The sequence below is a fragment of the Dipodomys spectabilis genome, unplaced genomic scaffold (assembly GCF_019054845.1).
Source record: "Dipodomys spectabilis isolate Male_0828 unplaced genomic scaffold, ASM1905484v1 ptg000069l, whole genome shotgun sequence".
Classification (NCBI taxonomy): Eukaryota; Metazoa; Chordata; class Mammalia; order Rodentia; family Heteromyidae; genus Dipodomys; species Dipodomys spectabilis.
Genome location: NW_024870746.1, coordinates 25,245,498 through 25,265,984, shown reverse-complemented (window position 1 = coordinate 25,265,984; position 20,487 = coordinate 25,245,498). Strand labels below are relative to the sequence as shown.

The 20,487-nt window shown below is 44.4% G+C and overlaps 1 protein-coding gene, 2 non-coding genes and 1 pseudogene across 6 annotated transcripts in view; 2 read left to right on the top strand and 2 right to left on the bottom strand.

The window, feature by feature from the left end:
* The first annotated feature begins 5,177 nt into the window (after positions 1 to 5,177).
* On the top strand, positions 5,178 to 5,250 carry Trnak-uuu. Its single transcript has one exon. It is a non-coding gene; the product is annotated as a tRNA-Lys (tRNA).
* A 443-nt stretch (positions 5,251 to 5,693) lies between these two features.
* Trnak-uuu lies at positions 5,694 to 5,766 on the bottom strand. The gene has a single exon. It is a non-coding gene; the product is annotated as a tRNA-Lys (tRNA).
* Positions 5,767 to 10,375: 4,609 nt separating this feature from the next.
* The window catches only part of Mdm4 (MDM4 regulator of p53), a 39,931-nt gene continuing 29,819 nt past the window's right edge, over positions 10,376 to 20,487 (top strand). Inside the window, exons 1-2 of one of the 4 annotated variants that reach the window (XR_006147718.1) lie at positions 10,376 to 10,587; positions 20,123 to 20,231. Coding sequence is in view for 2 of the 4 variants with exons in the window: in XM_042682111.1 (XP_042538045.1) it covers positions 20,154 to 20,231 (78 nt within the window). In the remaining 2 variants the exon portion in view is untranslated. The remainder of the gene's footprint in view (positions 10,588 to 20,122; positions 20,232 to 20,487) is intronic. The other 3 variants (XR_006147719.1, XM_042682111.1, XM_042682110.1) reach the window with 3 other exon arrangements.
* LOC122109619 lies at positions 12,673 to 12,966 on the bottom strand (annotated as a pseudogene).

Below are 20,487 nucleotides of genomic sequence, written 5' to 3'. Positions count from 1 at the left end.
TTCTGCTTATGTAGTGCTGAGGAATGGAACCCAGGGCCTCATGCATGCAGGGCAAGCACTCTACCCACTGAGCCATCTTCCTAGCCCCCCCCCCCAAATCTTTAAGTCAGAGAGAGGTTTGATGAACCAACAAAATGTAGCATTTTCAGCTTTCAAGTTGTTGGGTGGAGGTTCTGAGTCAAGGGATGTTACTGTCCTCTCAACATTGGAAAAAACAGGCTGGGAAGGTGGCTCAGTGGTAGAGCGCTTGCCTTGCATGCCTGAGGCCCTGGGTTCGATTCCTCAGCACCATATAAGAAAAAAGCCGGAAGTGGTGCTGTGGCTCAAGTGGTAGAGTGCTAGCCTTGAGCTGAAGAGCTCAGGGACAGTGCCTAGGCCCAGAGTTCAGGCCCCACGACTGGACCCAAAAAAAAAAAAAAAAAAGAAATTCAACGCTGGAAAAAACAAGGAAGAGATTTCACCCTGGTGTGTGTGAGCAGGAGTGTATAACTTCTAAGATCTATACCCATAAAATGCAATGTAATAATCTAGTCACCCTACAATAACATTCATAGTTAAAAGTCTGTACCTTTTGAATACTATCTCCCATTCTTGGAGCTTCCAGAAAGAACAGTCCTGCTGACTGTTAGATTTCAGCTCGCTGACCACCACAGTGGACTTCTGACCCATGGGACTAAAGGTAACACATTCGTGTTGTCTTTAATGCACTAAATTTGGGATGATTTGTTACAGCAGTCATAATAAACAAACTCCAGAGCTAGGTCTTCAGGGACTTCCCTACAGGGGGCTCCTAAAAGAGTCTATACACAGCTGCCTGGGCTGGATACTAGTTGTGGGGTGTTGAAATGTGTTATGTGCAATTTCTTTAGTTGGAAGGGGATAAAGAGAAGGGAAGCTGGATGAGAAGGGAAGATGGATGGGAAGAGAAGATCCATCTTGTGGGCAAGAAAGATCCCCACTGTGTTGACTTTTGAATTTAATTGCCTGATTTAGAGCAGATACTCAATAAATACTACGGGAATGAGAGAAATCATAAAGACTTGAATCTAGCTTTTTCTTTTAGCCAGTCCTGGGGCTTGAACTCAGGGCCCGGTTGCTGTCCCTGAGCTTCTTTTGCTCAAGGCTAGCACTCTACCACTTGAGCCACAGTGCCACTTCCGGCTTTTTTGTGTGTATGTGGTACCGAGGAATCAAACCCAGGGCTTCATACATGCTAGGCAAACACGCTACCACTAAGACACATTCCCAGCCCCTGGATGTAGCTTATAGGAAGAGAGTGATCATATTGTGGGGGGATAAAGAACTTAAAAACATAGTAAGACAGGTACCAGTGGCTCACACCTATAATCCTAGCTAATCAAGAGGCAGAGATCTGAGGATCAAGGTTTGAAGCCAGACTGGGCAGGAAAGTCCATAAGACTATTGTTTTCAATTAACCATCAAAATGGAGCTGTTGATCAAGTATTATACTGCTCAGCTTTGAGCAAAAAAAAGCCAAGGGAGGACTGGAAAGTTGCTCAGTGGTAGAGTACTTGCCTTTCATGCATGAGGCCCTGGGTTCAATTCCTCAGCACCACATAAGCAGAAAAACACCAGAAGTGGCACTGTGGCTCAAATGGTAGGGTGCTAGCCTTGAGCTGAAGAGCTGAGGGACAGTGCCCAGACCCCCATGACTGACCAAAAAAAAAGCCAAGGAACAGCTCCCAAACCCTGAGTTCAAGCTCCAGTACCAGCGCGCGCGCGCGCACACACACACACACACACACACACACACACACACACACACACACACACACGAGAAATGGAATTATTATGTCAGAGAGTCACATCTGCACCTCATCTTTATTGCAATACTGTGCACAATAGCTAACAAGTGGTAGGAGGTAAGTGCCCACCAACTGATGAATGGATAAAGGAAATGTGGCATATATATGGTAGAATACTATTCAGCCTTAAAAATAAAGGAAACCACTGAGTGTCATGGCTCACACCTGTAATCCTAACTATTTAAGAGTCTGGTTTAGCCAGGCGCCAGTGGCTCACGCCTGTAATCCTAGCTATTTAGGAGGCTGAGATCTGAGGATTGCGGTTCAAAGCCAGCCCGGGCAGGAAAGTCTGAGAAACTCTTATCTCCAATAAACCACCAGAAAACCAGAAGTGGTGCTGTAGCTCAAGTGGTAGAGTGCTTGCCTTGAGCTGAAAAGCTGAGAGACAGTGCTCAGGCCCAGAGTTCAAGCCCCACGACTGACAAAAAAAAAAAAAAAAAAAAAGAGTCTGATTGAAAGCCAGCCCAGGCAGGAGAGTCCTATGAGACTCGAGTGAAATTGCTCAGGGACAGCACCCAGGCCATGGTTTAAGCCCCAGGACTGCCAAAAAAAATTTAAAAACAAAGAAAACCTTGCTATTTGCAACTTCATCATTAACCTGGAGTAAAATAAATCAAATGACAAAAGACAAATACTATATGTCTTATGTGGAATTCACAGAAGCAGAGAGCAGAATTGTCATTGCCAACCTGGCAGGTGGTGAGGGAAATGAGAAATGATATTCAAAGAGTACATATCAGCCTTTGGCTATGAATGTTGGGGATTTAATTATTGTAAGTTGACTATAGGTAACAGTGTTGCATTGTATTTATTTATTTTACTTATGTATTTATTTTGCTAGTCCTGTGGCTTGAACTCAGGGCTTCTTTTGCTCAAGGCTAACACTCTACCACTTGAGCCACAGCACCACTTCCAGCTTTTTCTGTTTATGTGATACTGAGAAATTGTACCCAGGGCTTTATGTATGCTAGGTAAGCACTATACCATCTAAGCCACATTCCCAGCCATTGCATTGTATTTTATTTATTTATTTATTTTTGTGGGTTGTGGGGCTTGAACTCTGGGCTTGGGCACTGTCTTTGCGCTCTTCAACTCAAGGTGAGCACTCCACTGCTTGAGCCACAGTGCCACTTCCAGTTTTCTAGTGGTTTTTATTGGAGATAAGAGTCTCACAGATTTTCCTTGCCTGGGCTGGCTTTGAACTGCAATCCTTAGATCTCAGCCTTCTGAGTAGCTAGGATTACAGGTGTGAGCCACTGGCGCCCGACTTTGCATTGTATTTTATGAGTGGCTCATGCCTGTCACTCTAGCTACTCGGGAGGCTGAGATCTGAAGATCATGGTTCAAAGCCAGCCCCAATTTTGTTTTCTTTTTTTCTTTCTTTCTTTTATTTTCATTTTTTTCTAGTTTTGGGGCTTGAATTCAGGGCCTGCGCACTGTTCCTGAGCTTCTTTTGCTCAAGGCTAGCACTCTGCCACTAGAGCTACAGTACTACTTCCAGCTTTTTCTGTTTGTGGTACTGAGGAATCAAACTCAGGGCTTCATGCATGCTAAGCAAGCACTCTACCACTCTACCACTGAGCCACGTTCCCAAGTTCCTTATAAGACTCTTACTCTAAGTAACCATTCAAAAACCAGTAGTAGGGTTATGGCTCCAAGTGGTAGAGCACCAACCCTGAGCAAAAGAGCTCAGGGACAGTGCCCAGGTCCTGAGTTCAAGCCCTATGACCCACAAAAAAAAAAAAAAAAAAAAAAGAGTGTAGATCTTAGGTGTGATACGCACCTGCTCACACATACCTGTCTGTGTTAAAAGAATTAGTAAAATAAGCTTAAGAATGAGCAGCTCAAATGTACAATTTGGGAGGTTAGCCTGCTCTCTAGTGGCCAGATTGAGTTCAACAGTCTATGTCAAAGGACAAGTTTCAGAAAACAATTCAGGAACAGCAAAAATACATTGTTTATTGAGAAACTCCTATTTCCACAGCAGAGAGGCTGGCACACAGTCAGGGCAGAAAGCAGTGAATCTGAATAGGGAGGGCTGGTATATTTAGAAGATGTTACATAACGTAACCTGGCTGGAGTGCAGGGAGGTAGAGAAAAGGCTGAATTGTTAGTTTAGATCAGGCTGAAGAAAATTATTTCATCTCATGGGGAGATCTTAGAAGCTATGTGTCCATCTGTGTGTGTGTGTGTGTGTGTGTGTGTGTGTTGGTCCTGGGGCTTGAACTAAAAGCTGGGTGCTGTCCATTAGCTTTTTTGCTCAAGGCTGGTACTCTTACCATGAACCACAGCTCCACTTCTGTTTTTTTAGTGATTAATCAGAGATAATAATCTTATAAACTTTTCTGCCTGGGAGGGCTGGCTTTCTAATCTTGATCTTCAGATCCTAGCCTCTATTGAGTGGCTAAGATTACAGGTTGAGCCACTGGTGCCTGGCAGTTTCCCTCTTTTTGTATGTGGAAACCCAAGCCTATTCAGCACCATTGGGTTTGGTGGTCATTGTTCTAAAATATCCGGACAATTGTAGGAAGAGAAAAATTCCTCCCATTGAGGCTGAGTTATTTTGTTGTTCATTGTGTTCAGTGGTTCTCAGAAACAAAAACGAATTCCCTTATCAGTCTTTGAAATGTCCTTCATTCTGTGTTGTTACACGCCCTGTGAGTCAGGGTTGATGAACTGGTTTTAGAAAAAGTAGATTGATCTGCAGACTTTCCTTAATACTCCATGTTCCACTCCTTGTGGGAATGAGAGCAATTACGATGGAAAGGAATTCTTTGGTGAGCTTGTGTTAAAAAAATGGTAACTTACTTGTGCTTTCCTGACAGAAGGAGGAGACAAAAACCAAAATTTAAAGTCGAAATTCCTACAGTGTAAATTCAGACCCGCCTTTCCACACACTCCTATTTGCCTACCATGTGGGCCCCTCCGTTCAGAAATCAAATGCCTTTCCTTCTTCCTCTGGTGGAGGGAAGTGTTCTTTTCCTTAAAGAGGTGCTGTTGGTGGAAATAATGCTCTCCTGGGAAGGGATTGAAGAGAAAAAGTGTAACAAAAAAAAATGGTGCAGCCCTGCCTTTGAAGTCTCAGTGTTCTTTCTGCCCATTTTTGTGTAATTTACTGTTATTAATTTCACTTAGAGAATTTAGTAGATATTGGTAATTTCTGCAACAAGAACAGTCAGGCCATTTCAGAAAATATATGCAGGAAGTAAGTGGAATTTTTAAAAGTTAAAGAAATATGGCTTTATTTGTTAAGAGGGTAGTTTAAATCTGGCCTAAAAACAGGATTTAGCAAGAAAAGCAACCAGTCATTATTTATATCAAGTAAAGAAAAGCGGAACCTAGGAACAGAGAGCCCGGATAGCTCAGTCGGTAGAGCATCAGACTTTTAATCTGAGGGTCCAGGGTTCAAGTCCCTGTTCGGGCGTATCTCCCTTTTCTTTCCAAATTCTGTCTATCCCCTCCCTAGGATTCAGGATTAGAGTGGTTTCGGGGATTACGTCTAAAAACCGACTTCGGTTCACGAGTAATGGACTTCTGAGGATGCTGCGCGTTCTTTTAAAGGGGAAGAAAAAGTTATTATTAGACAACGACGTCTTCCCTGGCGAGCACCGAGGTTCCGTATGCATGGTGCGCCTAACAAGGAGGAAATTGCTTCTTCGGATTGCTGATTGAGTTTTCGCAGACAAAAACCTGGGGAGGAGGGGGAGATCGGAAGTGCCCGCATTCTCCCCGCACTCTCATCCCCTTCCTTCTACATAAAACTGTTACGAGGGAATATAGCACGTGTTCGCATTAAGAAGAAACGCAGACGTTAGTATTTAACTAGAAATGTGTAAAAATGTTGGTTGTTGAAAGGCAAAAGGAAGACGCCCGAACAGGGACTTGAACCCTGGACCCTCAGATTAAAAGTCTGATGCTCTACCGACTGAGCTATCCGGGCTCTTGCAGGAAGCCCGCTGCTCTAGACACCTTTATGTAGGAGGAAGCCTTGCGCCCTCGGCCCCGCCCCACGCGGAGGATTCGTGCGCGGAACCAGCGCCTTTCCCTAGTTCACGCTAAACCACGAAATAAAGTTACACGCACTTGCCTCGTCATCGGCTAGGCGTCTTTGATTTGTAATCTAAACGGGTCTAGGCTTTGCAGCAGTGACCTGGGCCCATTTTACCCTTGATCGCCGTGGACATCCGCCTTGCAAATCCTACCAACAGGAGAAAGAAAAATGCCTAAGAGAAAGTACTAATATTCCGTTCCGCAGCTATTGGCAGCTAGAGGGTCGTGTAGGTCATCCGAAGGCATTCAAGTCATTTTCTGCGGCCTAAACCCTGGGCTGACAGTGGGAGCAGAGACCCTGAGAAGCCCAGGAGGCCTGGACCAGCCTCGAGATCGATCTGATGGATCCACCGTCTGGACATCCGAGGCCCTTGCCTTCCACAGCTGTCAGGAGTGTGTACACAGGCTTCTGCCAAAGAGGTGGATGGAGAGTTACCCACCACAGGGCTTGAGATTTCCCTAACAATTTAATCGGAAAGGACACAGTGCTTTATAAATGAAGGATAGAACAGCCTTCATATCAACTTGTTAGGCTGCCATTAATATCATTACAGAATAAGAAAATCTTCAACATGTTAATATTCAAAGACTATGATATTAATATTCTTTCTTTTCCTTTTTTCAAGGAAAACCAATCAGTGGCTCAAGTGGTAAAGCACTAGTCTTGAGCAAAAAAGCTCAGAAAGCCCAGGCTGTATGTTCAAGCCCCAGGATTGGCACACACACATACTCAAAAGCAAACAAGGAAACAAAAAATATGTGGGAAACATTGAAAGGATAAATAGTCTAACAAACCTGGGGTCCTGAAAGCAGGTGCCTTAGCTGAATCCTGTTTACCCAGATGTAATCACTCAGGCATGTGATAATCAGAACCGTGTCTGATACATAATAAGCGTATGTGAGTCCTGAGAATACATTTCCACAAAGACTTAACATAATTGATCGGCATGGAGAGAGATAAAGAGAATTGTGAAAGGTGACAAAATTCGCTTAATCTCAGGCAAGAGGAAGAACTTTACCCACTATTAAACATTTGACCCATTCCAATTTCCCACTCAAAAGAGCATACAGTACATTTGTTCCATTCAAAACAACAGTAAGGGTTACCACAAGTAAGCATTCTGTACAAGAATTGTACCCAGAAAAATTCTATCTAGGGATAATGTAAAATTATTTCTAAAACTGGCTGTGTGTAGGTGGGATGCTGAGAAATAAAGAATGTTATTTGATGGCCTTTTCTTTGTTCAGAACCCTTTGATTCTTTCCTGCTATGTATTGAATAACACTTGGAAATTTTTTATAGCAGCTTTTAAAATAAGCTTTGAATACATACACACTCAGAATCCTCCAAAATCTTACCCCACTCTTGTTTGACTAGCATTCCACATAGCTAGCACCATCCAATAGAAATAGAATTCAAGCCATGTATATAATTAGATATTTTCTAGTAATCACATTTCAGAAGGGAAAAAGAAACAGTTGAAATTAATTTTATTTTATTCAACCTAGTATATCCAAGTATCTTTTAACCAGCAACCAATATAAAATAAGATATTTTACATTCTTTTCAGCTTATAAAGCCTTTGAAATATGATGCGTATTTTATATTCAAAGCACATGTCAGTTTGGACAAACCACATTTCAAGCCACATAGCATAGCTACAACACTAGTGTGGTTCTACATTCTATTTCAGACCTACATTAGTTTGCACACAGCAACCAATGCTTCAATGTGAAATCTTTGTTCTGACTCATCATCATTCTTTCCCCCATGCCATTCCTTCAATCCCCTTTTCCTATTCAGCCTCTTTTTTTTTTCTTTCCATCCGTGGGTCTTGAACTCTGGGACGGGGTGCTGTCCCTGAGCTCTTTAGCTCAAGGTGAGCACTCAAACCACTTGAGCCACAGCACCACTTCCAGTTCTTTGGTGGTTAATTGGAGATAAGAGTCTTACTGACTTTCCTGTCTGGGCTGGCTTTGAACTTCGATCCTCATATCTCGGCCTCCTGAGTGGCTAGGACTACAGGTGTGAGCCACTGGCGCCCGGCTCCTATTCATTTTTTTTTTTTTTAAGACTTCACTCCAATTATACTTCTTTTATGACGACTTCAATGATTATGTTAAATAGGAAATCAAGTTTAATTCAAGAGCTATAGACCAAAGTCCAGCACTGGTGGATCATGCCTGTAATCCTAGCTTTTCAGGAGAGTGAGATCTGAGGATTGCTGTTCAAAGCCAGCAAGAGCAGAAAAGTTCCAATGAGATTCTTATCTCCAATTAGCCACCCCAAAACTGGAAATGGTGTTGTGGCTCAAAATGGTAGAGTGCTAACCTCGAGTGAAAAAGTATAGGGACAGTCAGTGCTTAGGCCCTGAGTTCAAGCCCCAAGACTGCCTCTCCTCTCCCCAAAATATTCAGTGATAGGACCATAACATTGTTGGAACTGAGAAAACTGATTGCTGTGTTACAACATGAACAAAAGTCAATTATAAACAGATAAATGGCCTAAATGTGAAAAGCAAATCTTTGGAGCTTTTAGAGGACATGAGAGCATCCTTATGACCCAAAGTCAGAAAAGAATCTTTTAGTAAAATATATTAAAAGCAGCGTGCTGGTGGCTCATGCCTGTAATCCCAAGCTACTCAAGAGGCTGTGATATGAGGACTGTTGTTCAAAGCCAGCCTGGTCAGGAAAGTATGTGAGACTCTTTTCTCTAGTGATCCACCAAAATGCCAGAATTGGAGCTGTGGCTCAGTAAACCACCAGCTTTGAGAGAAATAGCTAAGGGCTTGGGTGCTATTCCTGGGCCTTCTTGATCAAGGCTGGTGCGCCATTTCCAGCTTCCCGTAGTTAATTCTGGATGAGTGTCTCACAGGACTTCCCAGGTTGGCTTTGAACCATGATCCTCAGATCTCAGCCTCCTGAGTTAACTAGTACCTAGCTGTTCATCCATTTTAAAATGCACAAATGAAGGGGATATTATCTTGACCTTCCAGTGGAAGCCAAGAGAAGCTCATCAATTGTTGCACTTACAATATTCCCTTCACTCAGACAGTCTGACTTTTCCACTAGCCAGATTCCAGGTCTTATTTTGGAAGCCTCTAGCTTGTTGCTTGGCATACAGTTGTTCAGCAAACACTTGTAAACCCTAAACAAACCGAATTACACGGGATCATCAAAATGCAAGACTCCAGGAGACAGAAGAAAGTTACATAAGATAACCAGATACTATTAAAAAGGTACAAATTCCTGCTTGAGTATTAAGTAAATAGTTGATAATGGTTTACTTAAAGCCCTCTGCCCATTGTTTTTGAGGAACGGTTGTAGATGGTAAAGTAGCTGTGAGCAACACAAAAGGAAAAGATTTTTGTATGTGGTGGTACTACGGATTGAACTCAGGGTCTTACACACTTGTCTAGCTTTTTCCCTCAAGGGAACTTGAAACACAGCTCCATTTCTGGGCTGTAAATTGGCGATTAAGAGTCTCCAGATTTGTCTGTCCAGGCTGGCTTCTGAGATCTCAGCCTCTTGAGTAGCTAAGATTATTACAAGATGTGTGAGCCACTAGCACCTGGTCAGGACTGATTTCTGTGGCTCTTTTACAGAACTCTGAATCTATAGTGAGAGATTCTGCTAGAAGCAGAACAAGATGCAGTGTGCAAGTGAAGGTAGATATTGCCCCATTTTCTTTACTATGGCTATGAATCTGTCTGGGAAGCACATTTTTAAACAGAACAGTGACTGTCTAGAAGATAGAAACCAGGGCGGAAAGTGGACTCCTTTCTCTCACACACTTAAAACACTTAAGGGGTTTTGGCCTGCAGAGAAAGAGAGGGTTGGGGAGGGACAAGGGATGTTTGTCTTCAAATGACAGTATTGTAAATAATGATGCTCTATTCTCCGAAGTCCAGACCTAAACAGGTCTACAAGGCAAAATGTTTCAGCTCAGGTAGTCCTCAAATTTAGAATTATCCTGCAATCAACGAAACGAAGTAGTGGGTGGGGGGCAGTCCCGTTCCGTACAGCATGTGGAAGACAGGCGGGCAGAGAGGGTCGCCCAAGGAGCACTTAGAGATAAATGTATCAGGAGATAAGATCTGGCTGGGAGATGCAGGTGACATCTGACTCTCTGGTGTTTGCAACTTTTTCGCTTTTTACCCCGTATCTCGTAATTGTTTGCGAGTTCAGAGGTCTTCTCTCCAGAAAGCGAGGCCCTGGGGGCCCCGCGCCCCCTCTCCAGCCAGCCCTGGGGAGAAGGAAGCATAAGGAAACAGAGGCAGCTGCCAAGAAGCAATGCTTTGGGGGAGAACCAAAGGCGGTGTGTGGCCATGCTTGGTCTCTCCTGCGGCTTTCTGGCCGACTATGACGCCTCCGTGGTCATCACAAGGCCCCCAGAGTCCCCCTAGCCTGCCCGCTCCCGTCTCCCCAGGCCGGCCCACTTCTCTCTCTCCCACCACGAAGGTCCACTCTATGGTAGGCCTCTGAGCCCTTCTAGCTCTCCAGTCCTCCGGCTTCGCTCTCTCTATGGTTTCCGGAAGTCTCACCGGAAGCCCTTGGCGTAAGAGCGTGCGGGGGTGTGAGGAGACCGGAAATTGCGTCCTCATTGCTCGCCGTTTCAAAATGCTGCTGAGGCCTTAGGCCCTGCGACTGACACCCTTTCCCTCCACCCCCCGGGGCTCGGAGGGGGCGCGACCCATGGAGAGGCCGTAAGGTGTGGCTGTGGGGTTGGTCCGCGGGGTGCCCGGAGGCCGGGGGGCGCGGGCGGGGGAGGAGGAGCAGGCCGCGGAGCCGCCGACCGGGAGGCCGGGCGGGCCTGGCAGCGGGCGGCGGGCGGGCGGCGGGCGGGCGGGCGGGGCCTGCGGCGTGGGCGGCGGCGTCCGCGGGGCGGGCGGAGGCCGGCGGGGGGAAGGGAGCTGGCTGGCGGCGCGGGAGGCACTGATGGAGGTGGGGTTACGGGAGGCTGGCTGTGGGCTGGCGCCAACCCCGGGGAGCGGGTCGGGGCGGAGGTGGTGGAGGAGGGAAGACCGGTGCACTCTGCGGGGGAGAGGGAGACCTGGTCGGGACTTAACGTGGAGTCACGTTTCGAGCTGCTTGTAGGTTTCGTTTGGGGTTATATTCAGACCTCCCGAAAGTGAGTCTCCTGAGTTTGTCTTCCTTTTTTTTTTTTTTTTTTCTTCTGTGCTGCTCCTCAAGATCTGGGCTCTGTGTCAGCCTTTTGCCAAAGGCTGGTGCTCTACCCCTTGAGCCACAGCTCCAATTGGTCTTTTTGGTGGTCAACTGGAGAGGAGTCTTACAGACTTTACTGCCCCCTTCTGGGTTCGAACCGCGATCCTCACATCTCAGCCTCTTGAGTAGCTAGGAATACAGGTGTGAGCCACCCAGCACCCACCATGTATTTTAATCACACTTTCCAGTGATTCTTGACACCCTAAAATTTGAAAGCTACTGTATTAAGACAACACCCGAGAGAGAATACTGCTACTCTTTTAACGTGTTCAGGAAAAGATCTTTCTTAGTGAGGCAGTGCCCGGAAACTTATGGATGTGGGTCTGTGGAACAAGTATCTGTCAAATTTGGAATCTTTTGTTCCTGTTAATTTTAAGTCTGACTTCGAGTTTAGTCCCTGCCCTCCTCACCTATTACTGATAGGAAAAGGTATGGCTTGAACTCTGGGCCTGGGTGCTGTTCCTGAGCTTCTCAGCTCAAGGCTAGCACTCTACCATTTGAGATACAGCCCCACTTCCAGCTTTTTCTGTTTATGTGGTACTGAGGACTTGAACCCGGGCTTCATGCATGCTAGGCAAGCACTCTACCACTAAGCCACATTCCCAGCCCCTGAAAATAAATTTTGTATTACCGGTTACATAACAATTTTTTTTTTTCAAGAGAATGGAAGTGCCTCTTTATAGTAATCAGGGAAGAACTCAATATTGTGGTGGTTGGATTTCAGTTCTCAGAAGGAAGGTGTGCCCAGTATCTATAATACAGGCAGAAAGAAGAAAGGGTTGGTGAAGCAGCTTGAAATTCAGGTCACTGCCTGGAGATGTATTAGGGTACCACTGGTCATCTTAACATTTTTGGCTTTTTCTTTTCTTTTGGTTTTGCCAGTCCTGGGGCTTTTGAACAGCCTGGGCACTGTCCCTCAGCTCTTCAGCTCAAGGCTAGCACTCTACCACTTGAGCCACAGCACCACTTCCAGCTTTTTCTGTTTATGTGGTACTGAGGAATCAAACCCAGGATGTCATGTATGCTAGGCAAACACTGTGACAAGGCACATTCTCAGCCCACTCCCATATTCTACCCTTCACAGTATAAGCCATGTATATTATGTTTTCCCCCTTTCCTATCTCCTGCTACAATAATTGAGAGTATGAGCTGTTAACCAGAACATGCCCCAGTGTCTGCATACAGAAAACTTACATGAACAGATGAGTACCAATGAAAAATATAGACCAGCTTGGCAAAGGTGTTTTTTTTTTCTCTTTTCAAAGTATAAAATTTTCCACTAGACGCAGATAAGGTAATCCACTGGATATACAACACAAGAAGGGCAGCCTTTTAAATGAGTTGGTTTACTTTCAAGATGATACAGAATGCAAGAGTAGAACAAAGAGCAGACTCTGGCAGGAACCTAGGCTGGGTTTACTTGAAATTTACAGCTGAGGTAGCAATGGCTGACACAATGGCTGACAAACTAGAGACTGAGCCACTGCAGGATTTTTTTTTTTAAAGGTCGTTCTTAATGTTCAGAGTCCTAGACAAAACTTCATTCTACCTATAGGTAGCAGAAATCCAGATGTTGAATAGGAATGGAATCAAGGGTCACTATCATCTCAGGGACAAGGAACAGCTTACTTTTTGCCAGATTTCTTAATTCCACCTGTGGCGAGGGGCCCCTTCCCCACGGCCGGCCTTCGCTTTCAGCTCCTCGAGTTTCTTCTGCTCCTCTTTCTGTTTCTGCTTGAAGGCCTTGTCTTCCTCATCCATCTCCTTGGCCTGCTTCTTGGGCTGCTTCACGGGCTTCTTCTTTCCACCTTCGCGGCCGGACATGATGCCAGCTGCGCCTTCGCCCAGACCCTGACCCGAAGCCCAACAATTTTAATTTTATTAGTGTGACCTGTTTTATACAGGGTGTTTCCTAGCTGGGCGCCAGTGGCTCAGTCCTGTAATCCTACCTATTGAGGTTGAGATCTTTGATTGTGGTTCAAAGCCAGCCCAGACAGAAAAAGTCCATGAGACTCTTTTATTTTTGGTTGATTGTGGGGCTTGAACTCTGGGCTTGGGCACTATCCTGCGCTCTTTAGCTCAAGGCAAGCGCTCTGCCACTTGAGCCACAGCACCACTTCCAGTTTTCTAGTGGTTTATTGGAAATAAGAGTCTCGGCCTTTCCTGCCCGGGCTGGCTTTGAACCGCGATCCTCAGATCTCAGCCTCCTGCGTAGCTAGGATTATAGGCCTGAGCCCCTGATGCCCAGCTCCATGAGACTCTTAGCACCAATTAAGCAACAAAAATCTGGAAGTGGAGCTGTTGCCCAAGTGGTAGTGTGCTAGCCTTGAGCAAAACAAGCTCAGAGACAGGGCCCAATTGAGTTCAAGCCCCAGGACTGGCACAAAAAAAAAAAAAAAAAAAATTCTGGCTTCTGTAGCCAGAGTGCTGAACTCTATGATTTGAGAGTAGGTTATCTTACCAGTTCCCTCTTCTGAAAACAAGTTTGGATCTGTGTAAAGCACATTGAGTACTGTGTGCAGTGTAATTTAAAGAGTGCCTTGTGCTAGGAAGGTGGCTCAGTGGTAGAGTGCTTGCCTTGCATGCATGAGGCCCTGGGTTTGATTCCTCAGCACCACAGAAATAGAAAAAGCTGGAGCCGGGAGCTGGTGGCTCACGCCTGTAATCCTAGCTACTCAGGAGGCTGAGATCTGAGGATCACGGTTCAAAGCCAGCCCGGGCAGGAACGACTGTGAGACTACTATCTCCAATAAACCACCAGAAAACCGGAAGTGGCGCTGTAGCTCAAGTGGTAGAGTGCTCGCCTTGAGCTGAAGAGCTGAAGGACAGCGCCCAGGCCTAGAGTTCAAGCCCCACGACCGACAAAAAAAAAAAAAGAAATAGAAAAAGCTGGAAGTAGTGCTGTGGCTCAAGTGATAGAGCTCTAGCCTTGAGCTGAAGAGCTCAGGGACAGCACCCAGGCCCAGAGTTCAAGCCCCACAACTGATAAAGAAAAAAAAGTGCCTGACACAGAGATGCTTAATTATAAAAGCATTGGCTATTGTATGCAACAGAAACAGGCTCCACAGTATAAAAGTTGACTGTATTATGCACTGTTTTGTTTTCTATTCCATTTATTTGGGAAGGAGTATAGGCCAGTTGGGGCACAAAGTGCATCTTGAAAACAATCCTAAAAAATGGTGAAAGGGAAGTAGTAGAGGAGCCAGGCAGGTTCAAGAAACTATAGTCATCATTGGGCTTGGGAATGTTTGGTAGAGTGGAGACTTGGAGAACAGCAAGATGAAATGGACAGCAAGTTGGAGATGAATCACAAAAGCTTATACACCCATACCTAGTAAGTGTCCAGAAATGGGGGTGTCTATTGTAGTGGGGTAAAAACTGGAGTCTTTACATTTTTTGGACACATTTGCTGTGGTACAAGTTAAATTGTCAGAAGATATTAACAGGGAAAAAAAACCCCTCAATTATGTACATATACACAGATGTCTCCCAAAATAGAACTCCTAAGATCTTATGATTGAGCCTCCTGTAGGAAAAGACATTGGGGATTGGGGCTTCATGGGGTTGTGACACAAGTTATGGGACTGTGAGGGGAGCAGTTTCATGGTGAATAAAGGTTTTGTTAAGCATATAAAATCTCAGGAAATAAAAATTGTCTCATGAGGCCTTTTTCTGGTAACAATACTTTTGCAGAGTTCTTTCTTTTCTTGTCAGTCCTGGGGCTTGAACTCAGGGCCTGGGTGTTGTCACTAAGCTTCTTTTGCTCAAGGCTAGCACTGTACCACTTGAGCCACAGTGTCACTTCTGGCATTTTCTGTTTATGTGATACTGAGGAATCAAACCTGGGGCTTCAGGCAGGCTAGACAAGCATTCTACCACTGAGCCACATTCTCAGCCCCCTTGCAGATTTCTTTTCTGATGATTTGTTTGTTTAAAGAGAGCTACAGCTTGGGTACTGGTGGCTCACACCTGTAATCCTAGCTACTCAAGAGGCTGAGATCTGAGGATCACAGTTCAAAGCCAGCGGGGACAAGAAAGTCCATGAGACGCTTATCTCCAATAATCCACTAGAAAACCAGAAGTGGTGCTGTGGCTCAAGTGGTAAGAGCGCTAGCCTTAAGCTGAAGAGCTGAGGGACAGCACCCAGGCCCAGTCCAAGCCCCATGACCTACCAAAAAAAGCCTACAGTTTCTCAGGATAACCAGTTCAAAAAATTTCCAGAGAAATCCAGAGTGTTGCTTCCCCTTCAGGTCTTGTTTTTTTTTTTTTTTTTTTTGGGGGGGGGAGGTGGTTTCAGTCGTGGGGCTTGAACTCTGGGCCTGGGCGCTGTCCCTGAGCTCTTCAGCTCAAGGCGAGTGCTCTACCGCTTGAGCTACAGCACCACTTCCAGTTTTCTAGTTGTTTATTGGAGATAAGAGTCTCAAGGACTTTCCTGCCCCGTCTGGCTTTGAACCCCGATCAGCAGATCTCAGTCTCCTGAGTAGCTAGGATTGCAGGTGTGAGCCACCGGCGCCCGGCATCCCACCAACTTTTTACGTTATTTTCCCTTTATTGAACACTGTTGAGATAACAGAAGAAGATTGAGGATGAGTCAGCTTTGTATAGAACTTACAGTGCCCCAAATGAAGGGGCAGTGTGTACTGAAGACCTGAAGGGGCCGGACGCTGGTGGCTCACACCTGTAATCCTAGCCACTCAGGATGCTGAGATCTGAGGATCACAGTTCAAAGCCTGCCCAGGCAGGAAAGTCTGTGAGACTGTTATCTCCAGTAAATCACCAGAAAACTGGAAGTGGCGCTGTGGCTCAGGTGGTAGAGCGCTTGCCTTGAGCTGAAGAGCTGAGGAACAGTGCCCAGGCCCAGAGTTCAAGCCCCATGACTGAAACCACCCCCCCCCCCAAAAAAAAAAAACAAAAAACAAACAAGACCTGAAGGGGAAGCAAATACAATTTAAGAAACTAAAAGATCAGTATGCTAAGGTACCATGAACAAGGAGGGGAAAGCACAATTTAAAGCATAGGTACCTCAGTGAAAATCCTTAAGATGGATGAAGCAAAATTGCTAAAACTGTCACTAGAGACAAACAGCATATTCTTGGTCTTGCTGAAGAATTCAGAGGTGAGACATTACAGAAGTCGTAGCAGAGCAAAATTTTATTAGAGCAGAACTAAGTGTGAAAGCAGAAATCAGAGGAAATGGCAGCTTGACAAAGCAGTCAAGCTTCCTTTTGGGTCTGACACTTGTGTGGGTGGTGGATATAATGAGTAAAATAACATTAGGCTTAGGCACTAGGAATATATGTCTTGTATATAAAATGCTAGTAATAGGGTTGGGAAGTTGGCTTAGTGGTAGAGTGCTTGCCTCACATGCATGAGGCCCTGGGTTCAATTCCTCAGCACCACATAAGCAGAAAAAGGTCGGAAGTGGTGCCGTGGCTCAAGTGGTAGGGTGCTAACCTTGAGCTGAAGAGCTGAGGGACAGTATCCAGGCCCAGAGTTCAGGCCCCACTACCGACAAAAAAAATGCTAATAATACTGGGCATATATTGGTGAACTGTCAGTTCACCCAGTTTGAGCTTCTACATAATGATTAAGATGAATAGTGTACTGGTTGGTAATATGGATGGTGGGAATGAGTTGGAAATACTTTTGTTTGGAAGTGGCTGTGGAAGATGTCATCCATATTGACCCTTGACCAAAGAATGATAGAGTGGAAGCTAGAAAACCTAAAGGAAAGGAAGATACACATCATTTTGTATGCTAATTAGTTGAGCTTTAGTGCTGACTGCCCTTTGGTAGCCAGTGTATGGACTCAAAATACCGGTGCAGAATTAGTGTTTGTACTTTTAACTCTACCCTGTAGAGTCTGAGGAGAGGGAAGAAGGGCTGAAAGTTAAATGGATCCCCAGTGGCCAGAGATGCCTATGTGTAGTACCAATCGTGTGTATGCAGTGAAGCCTCTGGCAAAGCCCAGTGGGAAGCTGAGGTTCCTGGAGAGTAGTTCATTGAGTAATGGTATGGAATCTTTATACCTCCTCCTATCTCCATTGGTATCCTTCATAATAATATGCTTTATAATAAGCTGATAGGCCCCTATACATGGGTTTCCCAGTTTCTGAACCACTTTACCAAGTTAATTGCTACAGGAGGGGGGGGGGGTTGGAATTCATACTTAATAGAAATTCACTCAGAAGCATGGGTAAAACCAGGGGCGCTCTCAAGTGGGAGACAATCTTGGGAGACAGAGCTCTAAACCTATTGGATCTGATGTTATTTCCAGGTAGAATATCAGAAGACACGTAGAATTGTTTGCTGGTGGGGATAAGTCACCATATTTCTTTTTCTTTTTTCTTGTTTTTTTTTGGTCGGTCATGGGACTTGAACTCTGGGCATGGGTGTGGGCACTGTCCCTCAGCTCTTCAGCTCAAGGCTAGAGCTCTACCACTTGAGCTATAGTGCCACTTCCAGTTTTCTGAGTGGTTTATTGGCGATAAGAGTCTCACGGACTTTCCTGCCTAGGCTGGCTTTGAACAGTGATCCTCAGATTACAGCCTCCTGTGTAGCTAGGATTACAGGTGTGAGCCACAGGTGCCTGGCTAAATCACCATATTTTTTGTTACCAAAGTTCATAGAAGGTTTCTATGTTGAGAGTACAGTATGTAAGCATTGTGCCCACCGTTGGTCCTCAGCTCCACCTGTTGGCCCCTCCCTTTCTCCACCCAGACCCACCTGAACTCCCATTTATTTCACTTCCTACACCAGAGACCCTGCTGCTACCTGGATAGAGGAGGCCACCATGTGCTCTCTCTCCAGGGTAAATGTGGCTCCTTTAATAAACCTTGTAATAATCTTTCTCCTGTGCCTGCCTGCCTCATCATGGTCCCCTAGCATGGATGTGGCGGATCCTTTCATGGATCCTTTCACAGTATGAAACAGGGTAGATAAAGAGATTGGGAAATTAAAGTGAGTGAATATTGAAAGGGTCAGAGTTTGATATTAGAACCAGGAAGTAATTGAAAACAAACACAAAACCCAGATAGAGCCGTTAGCTCTCTTTCAACACATAATTTTAGTTAAGTTGTATGAGTAGGAGACTCAAAGTTAGTATATGAGTCTGCTTTGTTCTCTGAGACAAATTGTAAAATTTCCCCTAGTGGACAGACACATTCTAGTGTTTTAGGTGGGCCTAGATCATTTATGTTTTAGAATAATCAACAGCACTTATCTTACTTACCCAACTTACAGTAAAAATGGGCAGTCTTTCAACAAATATAAACATTTCACTTTGTCACTTCAATTGAGCACATGAACTTTTTAACTTGATCTTAGGGCACCATTTCCCCCTTCCCCCCTTTTTTTTGGTACCAGTACTAGGGTTTGAACTCAGGGCCTGGGTGTTGTGCCTGAGCTTTTTCACTCAAGGCTAGTGCTCTACCATTTGAGCCACAGCTCTACTTCTAGCTTTTTGCTAGTTCATTGGAGTTGAGTCTTAATGGACTTTCCTACCCTGGATGGCTTTGAACCATGATCCTCAGATCTCAGCCTCTGAGTAGCTAGGATTACAGGTGTAAGCCACCAGCACCTGGCTTCCATTTTCTTTTTGACAGGCATGTCCTCTCAAGATTAAGGGTAGGGAAACAGCAAATTCTAACGATTTTAGCGCAAGTGATCATAATGTGGGAGTGATGGAGTGCTCCACATCAGCTGAGATACGTGATATGACCTGGGAATTAAAAATTCTTGTTTTTTTCCTTGGTATTTTCTGACTGCACTTGGGTCAAAGATCTAATGAATCTGTGAGTAGAGTGGGCTTAAGTTTGTTTTCTGAGGAGACATTCAATGAAAAAGTAGGTGAAGACGTCTGTAGAGTAGTAATGTAGTAAGAAGTGGTAGATTTTGGTTAACACTCCAAAGAGTTTAGCTTTGGCTAAACACATTTATTGATGGTTTTTCTTGGCTCTTTTCACTCTTTTATGTGGCTTGTTGAGGTCATACCTTTCACTAATTGTCATATATTTATTAGAAAAAGCCTGAAGGCAAGCTCAAACAAACTTACTTAAAAATACAGAGTGAAGAAATTTAAACCTTATGTGCTTCAATTTGTGTTCAATTTGTGTTCCTCTCCCCCCTCTTCCCTATCAATGTCTATATTGCAGGTATATAGTTGCCAAGTTCTTTTTAGGTTTGGCACACTTAAAAGCTGTTTTAACTGGGACTGAAAATGTTGAGTCACTTTTCTGTGGTCTCTTGTCTAGACTTGTTACAACATGTTGCCTAGGTTTTCCTTGAAGGTCTTGGGAATCTTAGTAATTTCCAGCTCTTCAACTGTCTTCTTAGAGGGTGCTGTTGAGCACCACCTCCAAGAAGAGATAATGTACCACCTGGTATCCAGTAAGGAAAGTTTGTAAATTTGACTTTCAACTGGACCGATTTACTCATTAACATCAGCATGGAGGGAGGAACAAGCCCAAACTTGTTTTCTTTCATTCTTCACCTGAGGGAGGCATAGATGGTTTGTAGTTTTAAGTGCTTAAGGAATATATACCTAAATTAAAAACAAAATTGTTTTGAAACATTTTCTTGCTGGATCAGTCTAGAAGGCAACCAAAGAAAGGTATGGGAAACCTCAGCATGGGTAGATTGCATTTGTATAAAGTTCTCTGTGAATTATACATATCTTTAATACTTCATGACATGCTGACTGCTTTTTAAAATGCTAAAGACAATTTTTTTGCTGGTACTGGGTCTGGAACTTAGTGCCTGGATGCTGTTCCTTAGCTTTTTCCACTCAAGGTTGGCACTATATTGCTTGAGCCACATGTTTATTTTTGGCTTTGCTGGTTAATTGAAAATAGAGTCTCATGGACTTTCTGGCCCTGGCTGGCTTTGAACTGGTATCCTCAGATTTCATCCTCCTAAGTAGCTAGGATTACATGTGTGAGCCACAAAGGCCTGGATTAAAGCAGAATTTTTAAAGTTTAGAATAGATTATATGTATGTAAATGTATATATATTTCTTTTAGTTACCAGCAGATTTCAATATTCACTGCCAAAATGACATCACATTCCACCTCTGCCCAGTGTTCAACTTCCAACAGTGCCTGCAGGATCTCTCCTGAACAAATAAATCAGGTAAGTAATTTTTGGTGTTTCTGTGTTTTTTTTTCCCCACATTTTTAGGAAATTAAATTAGGTTATGTAATTGTTATTTCACAGAGTAGAAATGCTTGTATTTTAAAATGTTAGGGATGTGGGTAAACAGCATTTTTCACCAATTTTAATTTACTATTGAGTAAATATCTGAAAGCCACAGATAACTTGGAATACATTTTGAAAGAACGGTGTGTTCTTAGTTTAGGCGTAGCTATTAGAGAATTTGGGATCAGGT